Consider the following 20,823-nt stretch of genomic DNA (forward strand, 5'->3'; position numbering starts at 1 on the left):
AGTTAACTCAAGTCCAGTCAAAATTGTTCCTTGGCAAATTATGATTATGTTAATTTATTGATTTATATGCTAGGTACTCATTCTGTGTTTCAGGTGAATTCTTGGATAAGGGCAGTTTCGCCCTTTTCAGTTATTTAGATTAAACTATTGCATTTGTACGCTCTGCAACAAGGAATGTTTCTTAAACCAAACGTCTTGCATACAGGTCAGTTTCTTGGTAACAGGCCGATACCACAGGGATTGCCATTGAGCCATAAAATACGATGTTGTTGTGGCTTTATAAATAAACTCACTTTGCAGATTCTGTATGTTGTTTTGACCTTTAATGTTAGGTCTACAGATTTGAAACTATAGAATAGGAAAAGTAAATTAATCCTTTTTAGTATTTTTATCCTCACATCAAACCTCACTGTAACAAATTAAAACATTTTGGTTCACATTTTATGAATTGGATTTTGGTTATTAGGATTATAAATGGATATTTTATTCAAATTCTGTCTTCTATCTCCAGATTTTGAAGTAATTGAATAAAATTTTGTACATTTTCCTCCTGTGCACATATGTTTCTATACTATAGTCAGCAATAAAATAGACTTTGGAATATTTATTTTTGTTGAGATGTAAATAGAAAAAATGTTCTCACAAGACACAAATTATCAGTACATAGGGCATTTAATGAAATTTGCATTGTAACCTTCAATAGTGAGAGCATACAAAATGAAACTGGCAACTTGCATTATTGTAACTTAGATCTGAGTCCCATTTAACTAAACAGATTTGTACTACTACTACTACATTGTGACTGTAGTTGCAGAAATTAAAGTTAAAAGTATGGACCACTGATGAAATTATGAACAGACCCTTGTTAACAAACATATTGTTCGATTAAAATCGCAGAGACAATAATCACACTTTCCTTTCCTGCGTACAGCCCCATAATATGCCACTGCTTTGGGGAATTGGTTTTACATTGGAAGGAATGAATTAATAATTGAAGTATACTTCACCTTGGTATTGTGTATAAATAAGCAGGTTTATCTTAATTTCTGTTTGCTGTATTTAGTTAGCGCTTGTCCTTTATCAGTATTGTAGTGATACCTCAAGCCTGACAGTATATTGTGTGTTGTACAGATGCATTCAGTTTTTGAGCTTTGAAAATAATTTTCCACACATTCATAATTACATTTTTTATGTTATTTTCAAATTTGATGTTGTTTGTTTCCTAACTTATTAATATGCTGTGTCTGAATCTGTAATAGTAGAAGGTAAAGTTGTCCCTGATGCTTAATTAAGTACTGCACCATACAGATGTGTGTGGGAGTGGAGGCAGCTCCACACATTCTTAACTTCAGCACTAGGAGAGGGTCACTGAGTGGTCAGTTTTACACCCTGGCTGCCTTACCCACATGGAAGGAACCACAGTTTCTATTGGATAGGAAAATGGGTAGGTTCCAGAGCTGGATGGACGTTGTGGCAAAGAGAAGAATTGTGTTCAACCAGGAATTGAACTCCAGTCATCCAGCCTGTAACCTAGTCACTATACTGACTGTGCTGTGAATCTGTAGTTGTATAAGGTGACTGAGAATAACTCTGTTCCTTAGGACATGTGTTTGAAACCCACAGTTCTTTTTACTTGGTTATGGGGACAATAAAGCCACTCTTTGGCTTCGTGCATACAGCTCAGAACCTTTGCTGAAAAATGTAAATTATTTCATAGTGATTTTCTGCATTTCAGTAGTGGCTGGAGACTTGTTTCCACTTAAAGTTAATGGTGCCTCAGCGAAATACAGAAAGCATTATATCATCTGTTGTTTGAAAGATTACTTCATCTGCATGCATAAGACTTCATGGCTGTTGTTTTGTATGGCTGTGACTTCAAAAATTATGTTTTGATGTGAGCTCAGAGCCATCTGACATGCCACACTGAAGAGGAAAGCAACAAAATTATTTTTGTGGGCCTCTAATTGTGCACCACTATCATGAGATTTTATGTCAGACAAAATATTCCATTTTTGTGTTCTCGTCTTGTCCAACACCACATCTTATTGCTTGACACTTTTCCATTTTTGTTCTACACAGCACAGTAAAACCAATATGTTTTATGGTGGTGTGTTGAGTTCTCTACAAAAGCATTATGAGTTCTTTTTTGAATACTGTACTTCATATCGCAGTTGCACTGAAACTTGAATATAACTTAATCATTCACATACATCATTTGCAAGGCTATAAAGTGATATCCTTAGATTGACCTTTTTCACAACAGAAAATGGAAGTAAATTGGCAGGGATAATTAAAATGTTTGTTATAAATTATTTGTTGCGTAGATATAGTCCTTTGTGGGGAGAAGGTGCTGACGATAATTTAAATTTGTGTATTAAACTGTGTGACAGCAGAAGGAAAGCCTGTAACAGCAGCAGTAGTACCACCACCACCACCAATAATAATAATAATAATTGGAAGAGAGGAATATTTGTTTCTTCTCTTTCTTCCAACCTAAAAATCTTTATGTGGTAATTATGCCCTTCAGCACACTTGATACTCTAAAATTTCTTTTCTGTTGCCCGAGGGATGATATAATTGTATTGAAACATGTCACCATATCAAAAGGCCGTAACAATTTTAGAATATCAAGTGTGTTGAAGGTGCTTCCATTGTGAGATTCTGCATGTTCAAAATTTCTGTTTTCTATGGACATTAAACCTTTGTGATCTATACATGTTATTTCATGGCATGAACTGATTTAACACCTGGAACAAATTATGCTCTCAGAAATTATGGTGGACTGACAGTTTTAAGATCAGTGCTGAAGAATATTTTATTTTAAAGAATTGTAGTTGGGTGCCACGAACTCCAGAGGCTGTAATTTCATGTTGACGGTATTTGAAGTAGTATCGAGGGATTTCATGATTCCTGTTTGGTGCTAGTTACGCTGATGTGTTTTGTATTGATTTAAAATTGTGATTTAGGCCAGGCAGAATCAAATGAGATGGCTCCAAGAAATGGGATGGCAGGAATGGATATGGACCGTCCTCGGATACAGGTGGGTTCTGATTGTTTACCCAGTTTGACCTTTTCATTGGATACAACTTGATGTTCCTGACTTTAGTATGTAATTTACTAGGATATCATGAAAGAGCACATTGTAATGGTTTGCTGCAGTCTCTAATGCATACACTCCCACACATACACATTTCAAATATTGACCCAGAAGAAGAAAATTCTTATGAAGGTCTGCAGAAAAGACGGAACATTTCTTTTTAATAACACTTTTAACAGAATGAATGGGCTTAAAACTGTGAAGACCGACAATGAAAGTGCCAATATTCAAAAGACCATGAATTTGAAAAAAATGTTATGTTACAGGTTTAACGCAGTACACTTACATTCTTCACATCAGAAATGTAATTATCTTTGAGCCATGTATCTGTGTAATTAGGTAGTCAGAAATTAATTTGAAATGATTTCTTTGTAAGTGCACTATTGATTTTTTTTTAGTTGATGGATCCGAATAGAGAGTTCAGAGGACCGAGCTTTTTTCGAAATGAAATGCAACAGCAGCAACAGAGAGTACAACAGCAGCAGTTACAACAACAAGTTTCTCCATACCAAAAACCACATCAAGAGCTACAACCACGACAACAAATTCCTTCCTTCCAGAAACCACAACAGCAGCAGATTCCAACTTTCCAGAAACCACAACAGCACATTCAACAACCAATATCCCCATTTCAAAAACCACAGCAGCAGCAACAACCACAACAACAACAACAACAAATTTCTTCTTACCAAAAAGCGCAACAGCAACAAATTCAGCAGCAGCACCAGAAAGCACAACAACAACAAGAAATTCATCAACAGCAGGATCAGTTGCAACAACAAATACAGCAGCAGATAGAACAGCAACAAATTCAGCAGCAGCAACAAATTCAACAACAAAAGCAGCAGTTTCAACAGTTGCAACCGCAAGACCTTCAGCTCCAGTCATCATTCAAGCAGAAACCTAAATTGATTGATCTCCAGGTATATATCAGTTCAGGTACATTTTTAGTTTAATTTTGCTCCTCAATAGTCTCTTTGACCTTTTCTTTGTCTCAGTCTTCATGCTGTCATTGTTTCCAGAACTGGCTGGATCTCTCTTGCATACTTCAGACTGACTTGGGTGTGTTGTGTCTATGCATTTTCTGCTTGCTCCACGTTACCTTTTTTGCAGTAGGATTTATTTTATTAGTATCCTTAGTTTATCGCTTCCCTGATATCTCAGCCACTGAGTTATGCTAGGTTTAGGTGCTGTAAGATATATTTTCTCATTGCCGTAGACAATAACTTATCAGTGACAAAAGCTTGGGTTGTTGGTCAGTATTATTTGATAAAATTATTGTTTTGAAAGGAGTTGTTTGGGGTCCGCAGTGGCCGCGCGGTCTGAGGCGTGGGTCTTGTGCCGCTTGGTCGCAGGGACCGTGTCAAGCCATCGATGTTTTTCTGTGTTGTGATGTCCTTTGTACAGGTAGAGGCCTTGCGATGGGCCGATCCCTCGTCCAAGGAGTTTTACCGAATGGCCATAGATCAAGCCAACTGAAAAAAGTTTGGGGACCCGTAAAGGGTACCGGAAAATGTAAAGACTTTGTTAAACCGGAAAAAGAAGAAGAAAGGATTTGTTAAGTTCATTAAAACATAGGGCCAGACTGTCCACTAAAAAATTATTACTTAGTATACACAAACATACACACTCATACATTTAAAAACGAAGGAATTTGCAGTAATTAACACTGTTTTGTAATGTGTTGCGTATATTGATCCCTCAAGAATAATCTGAGAGATCCTTACATGATGTTATAATTGAAGGTTGAATCAACTGACATTAAATAATTTCCTTTTATAAGAATATTTATATAAAAGCTCACCATTTTTATAATTGTACACAACAATATTGTTAAGGACAGTGAATATGAGTAGCTCATACCTATATTACTTTAAAAGTATCTGCTTCAGATACTTCATGTGATATGATCAAATCACCACCTACCCAATGTGTGAATTTCAGAACTATAGGGTACAATCTCATTGCCTTTCAGTGGACCTGAAATCATTCGTCTTCTCTTGTGTCTGTAATGCTGGTCTTTAGAGAACATTGAATAATGAATGTCATGAGGATCAACAGTTTGTATCTTTACCACTGATTGCCTGCGGTTGATACCTGCATCCACCACATTCACACTTATAATGACAGTGATTCCGCTGAAGTCAGGAGTAGAGGCATCTCCTTTAATATTTTATATATTAGACAGTAGACATTATCCAATGTAATATTCTTATAATGAATTAGCCATTGTGACATACCTTAAGAGAACTGTGATTCCTGCTGTTTGTGGGTGCATATAAACTTATGATTTGAAACAGTTGCATTTCTTATCTGTAGCACAGTCTGTGTACAGTATAACTGGAAGAGCATGGCTGTCTTCCGGGTTATAGTGACATGTAGTCTTGTCTGCTGCTTCCATCATTAGGGTGATGGGTGAGTCACTAATCACCCTGATTGTCAAGGCAGCGAGGACGTCTGACAGTTGGTAAGTTTCTACAAGACTGCATGACATGACAGCCCAGAAGGCAGCCGCCCTCGTACGTAATGTCATAAGAACCTCAAATTTTACGTAACTGGAAGAGTTGAAGTTTTCCAGATGTCATGTTTATGTTTACTAGTGGATTGTCTGATGAATATTACAGGTAAAGTTAATTGATAAAATATTACATCTTTGATAATTTTTCCAAATTGACCAACAACCCTTTGTAATGCATGATTAGATATAAATCGCTTGGGTGGTAGATAAGAGGAAAGTGTTCACATTGCGTGGAGATGTGTATATCCCACGTGGATGGTGCTCCTTTCTCCTTCAGCTCCACGGTACGAAGCCTCGAGCTGCTCGCACTGAAACTGCCGACTGGTCCCCTGTCACGGATCTCTCGCCAATCCTGGATGTGTCCCCCACACTTGAACGTGCAGAACAAGAGTTGATGCAGCGTTTCCAGGTAAACCCTCCCCTCCATGCCAAGATGTAGTGAGACTGCTTTAGTTGCAGTAGTGTAGTTTTAGCTCAACTATTAGTGAACAGCTTTTCTGACTAGTAGTGTGAGTGTTGTTGGCTCACCGATGGACCGTTTGATAAGATGAGGACTTCGGGCCAGCTACATATATATAAAACCAATGCAGAATTTTTGGATTTTATTGTGTGAGTTCTTTATATTTTATCAATTATGGTCTTTATAATTTCCTTAATTTTGTGGAGTGGTAGAGTGTAAATGCAGTTAAGTCTTCTCTGATGATCTGTTATGTCAAAGTGGAATAAATAATTTTGTTGAACTGTATGTTGGCAAGCCTAAGACATGTTTTAATTATATCGATACCTGTATTACAAAGGTTTATAAGTATTTTACTAAATGTTGCCACCCGTTTATTTCATGTCCCAAGTGTTCATTTCAGGTGTGTGTGTCAACACAGCACATTAACCCATGAGTTAAAGTGCATTTAATTTTTATATTATATTCCGTGACATAAAAATCCACAGCATGACTTCCTTCGGAGGGGAAGTAAAATCAGCAGTCCCATGTCGTAGATTTACGGCATGTAAAGGAACCTTGCGAGCATGGACAAGATGTTTCATAAGCAAAATTCAGCGGCCATTTCTCAACCATTTCTCTTCTGATTTGCTATTAGAAAGCTCTAGCAGACAATGAGAGATGAGTAGAAATTGTTTGGAGGCAGCAGGGTTGTCACCTGTTACTCTAAGGAACTAGAAACACTAATCAAACAAGTTGCCTTGAGCAACTGTCCGGAATGGGCCAAGGGCCCAATCCTTGATAGCAAATGATGATGAGATGATATTCCCTGACAGTGTGTGTAGTAGAAAAGTGTGTTTTATGAGTTCTCTATGCAACTTAATTTTGATTACAGATATTAAAATATATATGAAGAGGATAATGCCTTTATCATGCGGAGTGTGAGTGAAATGAGGCAATAACTTGGCAGGCTTACTTCCTGTTGCAGGAGGGTGGGACCTTGGATCCAGTCCATTCCATTCAGCAGCCGCAACAGCAAACACAGCAGCTGCCTCCATCGTCATCATCATCAGCAGCAGCAGCAGCAACAGGACCTGGGGCCAGGCCATCTACTGGCACAATTAGTGGGATGTTGGCTGACTTTAGCAAGGCCCTTGGTTAGTAGATTTTATACTGGATTTTTACCCTAAAGAATAAAGTATTATTTGGCCTAAGTTTGTGTGACAGTACCGATGTAGGTGAGAAATGATGTATCTTCTATATCACATCACTCTGCTGATATCTTTGTGGAAACGTTTTGCATTAGGTAATATCAGTAAAAATAGAAACGTGTAACAATTTGATATGTATTCATTTTTTATTAGACTTTTGTCCATCATCTGGGTGTTGTAAAAACCACAAAATATCAGGAATTTTGTTCTACTTTTGTCTTTACATGACAAAGGTATGAAGTCTAAGCTGTTGGGTCCCCTGGTCAGCTAATCTTAAATGTGGACAACCAGGGGGCCTGACAGATATTCTTTTGTTTCTTATTTCACCTGAAGATTGGGTTAGAACCAACTTCCAAAACGTGGTTTTTATAATGTGCAGATGAATGAATGAAGTAAAAAAAACCATGTGTTGCACCATCATCAGTTCACAGTGTATTTGTCTCTCATCATCCCTTGATGCTTTAAAAGTGACTAAAGAAGCTGGTATTATTACTCTAGAATTGCATCAAACAGTACTTCATGTATGTAATAATAAAGTGTTATGTAACACGTACCTTAATTCGTGTTTATATTGACTGTCATCTCTTGCAGTTATTTTATTAAGCTTATAAGGTTTACAAGAAATTATGGTTACTGGTTAAATGTATCATGTTACCAAGAGGAAGAGAGTCATCTTTGTACTCGTTGCCGTGAGAACCTGAAATGTCACCTGTCTCGTTACCATTCTCCTACTCCGAGTTATGGTTGCTGGAGAGGTGTCAGAGTTAAAACCTGATGTATGTATGTGTACATTCACTCTGTTTGCTTTATGTGGTGGGTACTGATGCAGGCTTGGGTACTACATCTCCACTTCCTTCCCCATCAGAAGATAAACCAGGCCTTGAAGAACAGCTGCAGCAAGGATCACGGTTCCAAGAGAACACAAACCAACATCAACAGCAGCAGCTTCAACATCAACAGCAGCAGCTTCAGCAACATCAACAGCAGCAGCTTCAGCAACATCAACAGCAGCAGATTCAGCAACATCAACAGCAGCAGATTCAGCAACATCAACAGCAGCAGCAGCTTCAACAACATCAACAGCAGCAGCTTCAACAACATCAACAGCAGCAGATTCAGCAACATCAACAGCAGCAGCTTCAACAACATCAACAGCAGCAGATTCAGCAACATCAACAGCAGCAGCTTCAACATCAACAGCAGCAGTTTCAGCAACATCAACAGCAGCAGATTCAGCAACATCAACAGCAGCAGCTTCAACATCAACAACAGCAGTTTCAGCAACATCAACAGCAGCAGTTTCAACATCAACAACAACCATCTAACTTACATCAGTATCAGCAGCAAACACAGCAAATATTACAACCTCACCAACAGTCAGTTCTGCAGGTAACAAAAGAAATGTCTCTTAGATAAATCTTTAAATATGTTGTACCTCTAACTAGCAGTGCATTTTAGTCCCTTCAGTCAACTTATATGTGATAAATAAATGTTTCACTGTGTCTGTCCTTAACTGTTAATCAGAGCAAACATTTAATAAGTACTAAAAGATGTGGGTGACATCTAATTTGCTTCATAGCATCACTAATGTCTCCTTCCTTCTATGTTTATATTCCTAATTTGCAGAAATGTTTTCACAGTAAAAGTTAAAAAGGAAAGCAGTCCCATTACACACCATGTAGGTTACTTGGGTGGGGAGGAGGTATAGCTCCTACTCATTCTTGACTTCAGCACTAGATGGAGGTGAGTGGTCAGCATCATGCCCCGGCCACATTTTACCCCTGGGAAGGGACCTCGGTACGCAGAGGTTAGAGGAAAGATCCTCTGCCCCTGTCGGGGATTGAACCCCAGTTGTCCAGCCCATAGGTTAGTCACTATACTGACTGAGCTATCCCGTTTAACAGACTCATTTTATGTCCTTTTGCACTATCGTATTTTGCAAAAAATTGTTCCCAAATGCCAGCTTATGCAATTTATTTATTCTCTTGTTACAGATTAATAGAAGATATAGCCAGAACTTAATGTTATGTACCACTTTCTTTGTATGAAGGAGCATATAATTATGATAACGAATTAAGGAGTTGTTTTGGATTGTATTACAGGATAGTGGCCACTTGGAGCCAGCGTGTTCTGTTCAGCAGCAGACATCAGCTACAGGAAATGCGGCCAAGCCAGCCACTGGCACGATCAGCGGCATGTTGGCTGATTTCAGCAAAGCTCTTGGTGAGTTCATTGAGGAACATGAATTCAAAAAATTTAGACTTGGTCAGTGAACGGATATGAAACTTAGTTTTTAATTAGTATGAAGTTATCTGATCGCAAATGAAATTTGATGCCGCTGCTTTTACTTCAGGTCTGGGTGGCACATCTCCACGCCCCTCTCCTTCAGACGAGAAACCGAGCATGGAGCAGCACCTGCAGCAAGGCCAGTTGTTCCAAGAGCATCCCCAGCAGAGTGCACAGCATTTCCAGCAACAGCTGCATCTTCAGCAGCAGGCACAACTCCATCATCATCAGCAGCAGCAGTTTATGCAGCAACAACAACAGGCTGGTATCCAGGTAACAGTTTCTCGTGCAGAAAATTGTAACTGTCTTTTAATATACGTCATTTGTTAATACCAGTCAAAGTCTGAAATACGTCATTAACGCTTTTAGCAGGGATGTTATGGTTTTTTAATCATTCTGATCAGTCCATTATTCTATTATTGAAGAATTGCTACAGTGAAACCTCGATGCATCGTTTTCGGCGGGGGTGGGAAATAAAAACGATAGATGCGGGAAAGCATTAAAAATTTTAAAAAAAACAATGTTTCTCTTTCAAAGTTACTTCTTTTTACCAAAAAAGTCTTTAATGGACAACTGGTTTGTCGAAACTTTACGTTTTAGACCAAACAGAGTACTTTCCACGTTCAAAATGTTTTCCTCGTCACGTTCGCTAATATTATGGGCATAAAAGAACGACTTCACTTTTGCCAATGCAGCGTGTGCTTCGGCAAAACTCGGCACAGCTTCGGGCTCGCATTCACCAGTTACACAACCCCCCTCCCCCACCTTGGCTTGGATACAACCAGAGCTCTCCCCCCCCCCCCCTTCCGCTCGAAAGACAGACGCTTCCCATGCTCTTCCTTGATGAAGTGTTAAAAGATGGTTCAGTAACCTTCAGCAGGAAGTGTTTTTGAACCAGATGAATTTTTATATTAAACAGGAAGAGAAATGCTCAGTGTCATTCTCCTAACTTGCAGTTGTGGTTACTGTGTTTGATTCATTTAGGTTCTAATTTATCAGCACACAGAGTAAAATTAAATTGTCATTGAATTTGTTATGTTAACAAACTGAAAGATTAGTGATTCCTGTGTTATCTGTCCTACAGATACTGACTCTGTAACAAAAATACTTCATTGTATTTACAGGGAACTGTGCTGGGTATCCTTTCTGGACAGCAGTCACTGTTCACGCAGCACCTGACCCCCCAGCAGCAACAGATGTACCAGCAACACATGCAACTACAGCATCAGGCACAGCATCTCAGGAAGATCCGCCGCTCTCTGCCTCACTCTGCTTCTGACCAAGCTCAGCAGATCCGCCAGCAGGTGAAGGAAATGGATTAACTTTCATTTGTAGAAACTTACTGGCTGGTACAGGATAAATCTCCTTTGTAAGTTAGCCCTTGGTTTTGGAAAGCCACAGTAAAGAAGTGTATCAGTTTTACAGAAATGATTTGTTTATTTACGGCAGTATATCGTGAGTTACATTTTGCGATTCCATACTTTTCAGCCATGTTCCTTACAGATTTGTTTCTTTTTCATTTAAGCATATATTTGAAACATTTTTGTTTTGTATTGCCAAACTTAATCTTCATTCATTTTATGAAGGAAACTTCACACGTTTGCTTTCAGATGAAAGATGGTGGTGTTGGCCAGTCATTAATGACCAATCAGGGATTGCCTCACCATCTGATAAACAGCCAGACTGTGTCGCCACACCTGGTGAACAGTCCAGCTGTCTCCCAGCACTTGATGGGTGGCCAGTCACAGCACCTTATGAGCAGTCAGCCTGCTGTCTCGCACATGGTGTCTCACCATGCACTTGGGGGACATCTCGTTACCAGTCAGCCCGTAATGAGCAGTGGTAACATAGTTTCAACAGGTCTCCAGCAAGTTCCATGCAGTGAGTTATTTGTGGGATATAAACATAGATTAGAGACCATGGTTGGGACACTACAGTCATGTGAATTATCTTCTGAGTTTGTTTTTGTTTGTTTTTTGTCTGTGATTTCGGGACAGTCGTGTATGTTTGTATTGCTTATTATATGGTAATGTTTGTGTATGTGTATTTACAGTGAAACTTTTAAAATGTTTTGATATTTTATGATTTGTTTTTTTGGAACTGTGTGTAAAGTGGTATTTCAGAAATTAAGCAGCTGGGGTTTGACTCGGAGTTAGAACATCGGAACTTCCAGTATTCCACCACGTCCAGAACAGCTGTGCGATCGGCTGAGGCCTTTATCCAGTGAATACTGAACTGGATCTGAAGCTGATTCTGTACATTGTCCTGATTGAGAATATGAGGATCTTTACTTGTTTCCCTTCATGTGTCTTCATGACTTTATCTTTCTGTGAATTCTCTTTTATTCACATCAGATATGATCTTAAACCCATTTTTAGCCTGATATCCTTAAATAGAGAAGTAGACTCATGGGATTATCATGCTGTCTGTATGTGTGTCCATGTATCCCAACCCCTTCTCAACTTCTGAACCAGTAGACCAATTTTTAATAAATTTGGCATACATGCTAAGCCAGTGGAAGCCAACTTCATACTTTTTTATTTTCATATAATCAGTAATGAGAAAGTCAAGGTGTACAGACTTGGTAGGTGGGAGTGACACTAGTGCCACCTGATATAGGATTTTGAAAGTGTGTACAGCAATAGATCTTTGAATAATATGCAACTTTTGTTAAAGTAGCTTTTCATTAGATTGGAAACGATATGGTGGCACCGCAAGATTTTCTTTTAGCTTTTAATTTTACAGCAATAATTAATAGAGTGTATAAAATATGCCTCTGCAGTTGGCTTACCCAAGATGTTTTTGTGTGTTACACTTCAAAAGAATGGATAGGTAATATATGTATTACTTGTGGATTGTCTATGAAACCTAATAGACAGGGTTCAGCAAATCCACATGTGCTCGTCTGTAAAAATCGAGGCCATTGAGTGGTTAAGGTACAGACTCATAATGTTACATAACTTTCTGTTTTGTTCCTACTCCATGAAGATCTGTAGGGGAGTGGAGAAATAAATCCATGAATACACCTTTGCACTAGATGTACTGGATGAAAACAAATGATTAGTATTTCAGAAGACAGTGATCTTCAGACTCACCGTCGTGAAAACCTCACATCCTACATTAGTATTTCACTGTGGATACACAAATAATGAATTATTTTATTTTGTGGCTTTATAATTTATTTTTGTTTTGTTGCTCATTTTATAATATATTTATTTTTTTATTTATCTTTACATTTATCAATTTATTTCAGTCCTGTCTTCATTCATGTGAGCCTCTTAGGTGTTAGACAGAGCACAGGAAAAGGTAATTACGTGTTGGCAAGTAGATTGTCTATTTAAGCATTTTTTATACAGAAATATGTAAATTGGAGTGGTATTGAAAATATTTTTGTGCATAATATTTCAGTGTATGTCACATGGTGTCTTTGTTGGTTAAAACAATATTTGTTTTAAAATGCTTTTGTGAGATGTAGTGCTCATGCAGCATGCATGTTGGTTTAAATAATTTTCACAGACAAAGAAAATGCTCTTACACTTCAAACTTTGAGTTACCTGTGGAGTAATAGTGTTTCGACTCTTATTAATTCTGTGTGAGATTTGAGGTTTTGACAGCAGTGGAAGTATGGATTATGGTCGTCCGCTTCCAGGTTGTGACTCAATACTTCATAGATAGCATCACAGCCCAGAAGTCTACAGGCCATTTATAAATTCTGTTTATGTTCCTAAAATATTTTTTTACCATACCAGCAGGTTTTTCTTTTTATAGTTGTAAAAAGAACTGCAAACATTTCAAAATTCAAGGTTTGTAGCTTTTACCTTGAGCAGCAGTTCTGAATGTCCTTGCCAGCAAAGTTCAAAAACTTTGAAGTTCTCAGTAAAGACACACATAATAAAACCAGTTCAGCAGTGACTTTCCATTTACATTACAATTTCATCTTTCTCATTGGCTTGCCTAACAAATGTACACATAACTGCACATGGCTGTGTAAGAGCAATATAATAATAGTTTTGTCTCTGTTACATTCAGGCACTCCTCTCGGGACTCCACAAGGCACACCTGTGGGGACTCCGCGTGGATCACGTGACACTGGAGGAGATTCTTCGGATACCCTTAGTGAAACGGACTCGCAGAAATCATTACGGATGCGCAGAAAGTTACCTTCGATTCCATCACATCAAGAAGCCATTTCTCTTCCTTCCAGTAAGAGAAGGTACGTTCCAGTCAAGGACAAAGAAACCTCCCACGTGGGTGGAGGCCATGGCTTGACTTCGGGCTGTTACGCCATAGAAGAAGAACTTATGTTATATTCCAGCATAGTCACTACATTGTGAACAGTACAGTCAATTCTCTGCAGGTCATACTCACCATTACGTCAGACATCATTGGATGGGATGTTACCTCGAACTTCGAACCTAATGCTGCCACGACCAAGTGCTAGTGAGACAAACCTTCGCAAGATTTCTCTTGGTGTTGACCCTGTGCCTCGACCAGGCTCTGCTCTTGGGCTTCTTCAAGGTTTGTTCCAATATCTATGGTTGTTTTACATGTTATTTAAGTAATGATGTATCAACTCTTGAAGGTGAGTGCCATAAGGATGATTATGTGTGATAGATTTGGAGGAAGAAGTTACCTTCTCTTGAGATGTCTGCATTTATGGAATGTCTGAAGAAAGCCATGAAAATTTCTTAGATTAGCCAATTCTAACTGAAGTTTTATATAAAATTAATATTTTTATAGTATTGTGATTGTTTCACTGTGTGTATCATTGTGCATTAATTACAGTTTATTATAAAACTCGTTAAAATAACTTTCTTGCACAGCTAACCCTACACTGGTAGGAAGTGAATGGCATTAAGCCACCGTAGTACCGTCGGCATCCAGTGGTCCTGCACCTTATGATAGTAGGGTTTCGGTAGGTGAGCTTTGAAGTGATGGTAACTTTTTTGATGTGTGAAAGGAAGGGAAGAAGTTCACAGGTATGAACGTTGGAAGATGTACTTTGTAGAGCAAATAGGTGGGTGTGTCAACTGTGCAGTGTGACCATATCTGTAGTTAGGTAATGTTGGATATTGTGTTCTGTAGGATCAAGTGTGGTAAGCAGTTCAGGAGCGCGAACTACCAGCTCTGGGATGACATCCACCACATCAGTGTACTCTACGCCACTGGCTGACTTGGCATCCTGCCTTCCTCCTGATCTGCGCCATCTGTTGAATACATCTGGTGTACCAGACAGCATTCCATATGGCAAGCAGGTCAGCAGATATGAGCCAGTTCAGCTCTTGGCTATCCAGAAGCAGATTATCTGTTCTTTTAGATGTGCTGGTAGCCCAAATCTTAAAGAAAGTATTACTTTAACAGCATCCAGCTGTTCTAAATGTTTCAGTTGTGTCTGTTGTTGATTCTAACTTGCTTGCCTTATTCTGTATTCATTGCAATTGGACATGTGGTACACAGTGTGTGCGAAATTTGATCTTCAAGCATTTTAACACATTTTATGACAGTGCAGTGAACTCTTAAAACCCAAGACTGCACACATGAGTATAAGAATGAATTCATTACATTTTTAGATGTTGATTGTCAAGTATTAGGTGTAATTGGCCAATTAGAGATGATAATAAAACTTCCTCTGGGTGTTTTCTTCCATTATTATTCTATCCAGTTTCTTTTATCATGCCATGTAAAATCTGTTATATATTAAATCTGTAATTTTGTCATATATTAATTTCCTTAATTACGCAGCTTCCTACCTACATGCGCAATCTCAAAGAGCAGTTGCGAGATGAAATAAAGTCTGCTACGTCAGATCGCCGTCGTTTACTTGGTTTTATGGACAAAGAACGCGAGGCAAGGCAGCGCAGAGAGAGGGATAAATTTGAGGCTCTTCGGGATCCTATGAAGCGGTAAGTTTTTATACATTTAATGTGCTGTTTTAGCAACCTGGTGAATATTTACACTTTTCCACACCAGAGCATTTTTTCGATAGATACGATAAAAAAAACTTTCAGTTATTAAAGCTCAAATCTGCTACTCAGTTAGAGTTTATGAGTGTAATAAACTGCAGAGTTTATGAGCAGTTTGGCATATAATTTATCATGAAACACATTTTAACATAATTGCAGTATGTTCACATCTTTCTTGTGTGAGATGTGTTATTTTAGAATTTTCAGTTTGTTCAAAATGTGCAAAACTCTGATTGTTTCTTGGTTTCATCTCTGTGTAATTGTGGGGCTGCTGTTGTCTCTTCACTGCTGCTTTTAACAGTTGCAACATATTTGTGTGGTTCACTGTTTTTCTGATGTTTTTGGGAGTGTATAATGAGTTTCAGTGATTTTAATCTCACTGCTATGTCACATCTTTATTAACAATTGACTTCAGTTTGGATGTGCAACGAAAACTGGCCTCTCCTGTGATGGGGCGGTCGCGCAAGATCCGAGGTCACCGAAGACAGCTCTCAGATCCCAAAATCCATCTTCCTTTCTCACCGATAAAGGAGGATAGCAGCTTGGAAAGTGATTATGACAGGGTATGTTAGTTATATGAGAAGGTTGTGATGTTTCAGTTGTATATTACTACACATTGACTGGTTTTAGCTGTATTTTTATTGTGGCACGTGTATAATTTTTGTTCTTGTTACAATCTGTTGTGCATTATGATAATTAATTTAAAAATAAGATCATTAATTTGGACAGTTCTACCTTTCTGTTCAGTGATCTCTCTTGAGCATATCAAGATTTTTTATTATTCCTTGCGTGCCGTAAAATTCCGTTAAATAATGTAATTGCTGCTACTTGAAGTCAAGCTGTTTATTATTTTATCTGTACATAAGTAGTGTACTTACTGATACTCTTGTCTTCATTCTCAAACTGTTGACAGTAATATCTAAATGAGTTGTGAGCAACTGAAGGCCCTCCAGAACTGTCAGTCCTGTCCGCAAGCTAGTCATGAAGAAAAAATTAAAAGTATCAGAGTCAAAATAGTGTACTCAAAAAAAATGTTAATATTGTTATGAACTCATTCAAATAAAATATAATTTACTGATGTAAACCGGAATTTCGTGTATATGGAGAAGAAATAAGGTAGTAGCACTGCATTAGGTCGTATTTGCCTGACAACACTACTGTACCAGAGTGAGTGAGATTCATAAGGTTAACTCACAATTGACTGTACTACTGTGAAAATTCACTGCATGTGAGAGGAGCTCTGTAGTTGTGTAGTTCAGTGTATACTCTTGTTTTTATTAGTTATAAATTGAGTTGAGCATGTTAATGTTATTCATTCTCCTTTCTAAAGAAATTGTTGTCTTGCTATGGGTGCAGTCAAAAAGAAGAAAAGGTTTCTACCCTGAAGACAGACATGAGGGTTTCTCCTTAATATTGGTGATCACATACAAGAGTGCATCCTATCATTCCCATAAAACCATTATCCAAATGTTTACTGCAATGAAACAAAATCAAATGGTGGCACTTCATTTACGTTAATTGAACATGTGACTGGAAAGGAAGGTTACTGCTTTTCTAGTTTGTGATGTTTATAATTATGTTGTACAGTTAGTTGATGTATACAATATCACATTTAAGACAATAAAACAAAAATCTCAAGTTATGTCATGTTTCATGATGCTTTTGGGGTTCAATATTCATGTTAGTGATTTAATTACTGAAGTGTTTATCAGTATTTTATTTAGATTATGTTAATTTTTAATAATGTTTGTTGCACAGTGGAATGTATGTTTATAAAGATTCAGTCTAAGATTTTAACTTTATAGCTCTTTTGTCATCCTGAATTACCATTCTCCAGTTTAAATCTTTGGAAATTGCTAATTTCTTCATTGCATTGTTTCTAGTTGAATGAAGTATGAGTATTATCTCTTGTTAAATTTATTGTGATGTTACACTTTTTATATGTATAATAAGGAATTGTGATTACATTTGACAGTGAGATAAAAATGGTACAATGTGAGGTAAAGAAGTTTTTTTCTTTTATTTTAGGGATATTTGGGATATCTTCATCCATCTCTGAAACCGCCATACAAAGCCTATGAATATGAATCCATTGATGACATGGGATGGAGAGCAGAACTGGATCCATCTCAGTCATACTTGGCATCTTCATATGCTGCTGCTGGGGGCGCTCTCCGTGAGACTGCCATCAACAGCGTCCTGGATGAGGATCGCTACCTTTCCAGCTCCAGGTACGTATATTAGTACCCGCATTCTGGAGGAAAATTTTGCATCTTTCGATGGATGCTCATTTTTGTAGACTGATTTAAATACAGCCTGATTCTTACAGTTGTCGAGTATTTTAAGTTACGGCACATTTTTATTAAACTCAAAATTAAATTACAACAGTGCCATTTCCAGTATTTTCTTTCATAACAATCAAACATTCCCTGAAGAACCATTGGGTTTATACAAACAAGATATCATGGAAACGATTGTTTGAAAACCTTTATTGGCTTTTCGGAATGCTGGTGATCTGATTTTCTGTGGCCATTCTTGTCAATAGTTTCCAGCTTACTGCATTGAGGCTGTCTCCTGCTGGACTGATGTTTGCATTTCATGCAGTTACTTATTTACAAACTACAGTTATGTTATTTAGAATTTCATAATGGTTTTTCTTGATGAAATGTCCTGTGTATAACAGCTTGTGTTCAGATTTTGACTGCTTATGTTTGTGTGATTCAGCTGCATATACAGAATTATGTGTTTTAAACTGTCTGCCAAAAATGGAGAAAATTGTCAGTGGCATTGTGCTGCTAGTTGTGTTATTGAAGTATTTTACTTTGTGTGAGTTGCTGGGATCATATCATACAGGTTTTTATGCTGTTTCGAGTGGCCTGCATGTGTTTATGTTTCTAGCAGTTGTTATATTCCACTACTTTGGTGCATGCACTGAGCAAGATGTTTGTTGCCTGCAGGTACAATCTGCGTAGGTCAAGCGACGGTCAAGCTGGAATAGATGCGCGAAGGCGCCATGATGCGCGTAAGAATCGCAAACCTCGCTCCTGGAACCCCTCGCCATATGGGAGTGATGATGATGATGACCAGCTGACCCGAGAGGAAAAGAAAGCAAAGATCAAGGCAGAGATTGCCAGGCGTCGCCAGCAGATAGAGGAGAATGCTCGTCTGCATGAAGAACTCCTCCGCTTAGCTAGACTGCGTGAGAGTGCAGAGTTGGGTTTCACACCTCACTCTGGACCAGAGTTTGGACGGGGTGGAGGGTATGGGACATCCAGTGTGCTCAAGTCAATCGACGAGTTGCTGCTTTCAGGGCGGGGCGGGAGTCTTCATTTTGACTACCGTGCCCATTCTCCACGTCGTTCAGAGGAGGACCGCTCAATGGACCGCATAGCTTCCACATTTCGCACCGACGACTACACAGCCGGGGTTTATGAGCGCCTCTCCGACTTCTCCCCGCTGACCGACTTCACGCTCCACGCTATGCCGCTGCTGCCTGACATGCCCACTCGCTCACGCAAGCTGCTTGAGGATCTAGGCAGTTCCCCAATCAACGAGTCCATACTCGCCCTACCCCAGAAAGGCAAGTATGGCTCCAGAGTGTACGTGAAGTAGGTGTTGTCCTCCAGTTCTCTTCATGAGCGTGCATTGTGTTGTGTATCTCTGTATGTCTTCTGAAGCCCTTATCCTCTCCATTGTCCTCTTTTGCCAACAGCTCCTTCAAGAGACCAAATAATAAAGATACGGGAGCGTGATTCCATATAGTGACGCACTATTGTATATACTAATTATTGTTGTCGAGTATTAGGAAGATATTTTACTTAGTTGTCTTGTTGAATTTTACTAGTTATTTCTGTTTGGAACTTGAAACTCTCACTTGAGTGGGCTTGGTGTTAAGCAAATTCCAGAACCTTTCTTTCAGCTTTCTCTGTGTTTCCTGGCCAGTGAATATTGTGCTTTAATGGTGACCAGTTGGCCAGTGGATGATGACAATGTGTGTTGACGTGACCCTGAGGCCCTGCACTTCCCTTCCTGCATGCTTCACTGCTTACCATTCTGTACTGTACTGGTGCATGTAATATATTATTCATTATTAAATTTGTTGAAGAGAGAGCTGGCGAGTTTTTATTCCCTTGTTCCACAATCTCCGGTCATCCTCCATGTCTGTTTCTTTTGTCTGTCTGTCTGTCTGTCTGTCTGTCTGCCTGTTACAGCTATGTACCATAATATAATTTGAGGACAAGAGCAATCAATGCAAATCATTGGCATTTGGTAAGTAGGGATGTGTGAGTACTCAAATTAATAAAATCAAACTCAAACACTTATCTGTTAGAACTTGGCCTAGGCATAAAACATTTCTTCTGCTAGTCTTTTGTAGTATGAATGTTTTTAATCATGTGCACATCAATTTTCATGAAACATAACTATGCATGAATGAAAATAGAATGATTTTGAAAGTATGCACACGTATGACAGGGAAAGATGCCATACTTTATATTGTTATGATCTCCACTAAATAATGTTCTGATTTAAAGTGTTAGCCAAGCATCAGGTGTATTTTTGATTAGTTTTACATTGAGCATAACTGTATATCAGCAACAACTTTATTTTGAAATACTAAGTGTCCATAGCCCTAAAACATTGACTAAATATTGGAAGACTGTAACTGTAAAATAATTAGCAAATTCTAAAAAAAATGAGTACCCGAACTTTTTGTGTTAAATGTAGGTTGTATTTTTAGAAAATGTTTCTGTGTCCATCATTCATTTGGCTATTTTAAGGGACTAAGTTATCAGGTGTAGGTGTAGATTCATTTGTTAACAGTATACATTTAATTTAGCTACAATATATTTTTTATTTAAACACTTACACATCCCTACAACATTACATTCTGAAATTTAAGTATTTAAAAAACATGGGTAGTGTGTAATGCTGTGTTTTCAAAATATAAATGGGTCTAAGGTTACATGTTTTCAATTACATATTTGGTTCATAAATAATCTTTACTGTGTAAAATGTAATTTTGTGTTTGTGCCCAGTTTTGGTGTTGTTGTGTCAGCATTTTACAGGACTGTATAAAACTATTTTAAATCACTCATGAAAGAGTGGAACTTACAAAAAAAATGAATGCTTACTTGCTTGCCTGAAAATTGCTCATGACTTGTAGAACATCAAGAAACTTGAACTAAACCCTGACAATTTGGTGACTTGATGAAAGATACCTGCCTTTGTAAACATAAGAAAGGAAGAAATGTACATCAAAGTAAATATAACAGACTTGTGCTGATTTCATTGTAGCAGAATTATATATAACA

The 20,823-nt window shown here is 38.2% G+C and overlaps 1 protein-coding gene across 10 annotated transcripts in view; it reads left to right on the plus strand.

Moving 5' to 3' along the window:
* Window positions 1–20,823, plus strand: part of LOC110827755 (uncharacterized) — a 40,587-nt gene that overhangs the window by 3,426 nt on the left and 16,338 nt on the right. For 6 of the 10 annotated variants that reach the window (XM_022059697.2, XM_022059698.2, XM_022059699.2 and 3 more), the window contains exons 3-19: window positions 94–205; window positions 2,967–3,040; window positions 3,496–4,020; window positions 5,893–6,024; window positions 7,022–7,208; window positions 8,092–8,651; window positions 9,365–9,485; window positions 9,616–9,821; window positions 10,673–10,852; window positions 11,159–11,429; window positions 13,578–13,761; window positions 13,906–14,066; window positions 14,634–14,803; window positions 15,291–15,451; window positions 15,927–16,074; window positions 17,540–17,742; window positions 18,469–19,091. In XM_022059697.2, coding sequence (XP_021915389.2) covers window positions 175–205; window positions 2,967–3,040; window positions 3,496–4,020; window positions 5,893–6,024; window positions 7,022–7,208; window positions 8,092–8,651; window positions 9,365–9,485; window positions 9,616–9,821; window positions 10,673–10,852; window positions 11,159–11,429; window positions 13,578–13,761; window positions 13,906–14,066; window positions 14,634–14,803; window positions 15,291–15,451; window positions 15,927–16,074; window positions 17,540–17,742; window positions 18,469–19,091 — 3,937 coding nt within the window. In that variant the 5' untranslated portion in view covers window positions 94–174. The remainder of the gene's footprint in view (window positions 1–93; window positions 206–2,966; window positions 3,041–3,495; window positions 4,021–5,892; window positions 6,025–7,021; window positions 7,209–8,091; window positions 8,652–9,364; window positions 9,486–9,615; window positions 9,822–10,672; window positions 10,853–11,158; window positions 11,430–13,577; window positions 13,762–13,905; window positions 14,067–14,633; window positions 14,804–15,290; window positions 15,452–15,926; window positions 16,075–17,539; window positions 17,743–18,468; window positions 19,092–20,823) is intronic. The other 4 variants (XM_022059700.2, XM_022059705.2, XM_022059707.2 and 1 more) reach the window with 4 other exon arrangements.

The sequence above is a fragment of the Zootermopsis nevadensis genome, unplaced genomic scaffold (genome assembly GCF_977971745.1).
Source record: "Zootermopsis nevadensis isolate Lab colony 2312 unplaced genomic scaffold, Znev_1.0 Znev_ptg000032l, whole genome shotgun sequence".
NCBI classification, from domain to species: Eukaryota; Metazoa; Arthropoda; class Insecta; order Blattodea; family Termopsidae; genus Zootermopsis; species Zootermopsis nevadensis.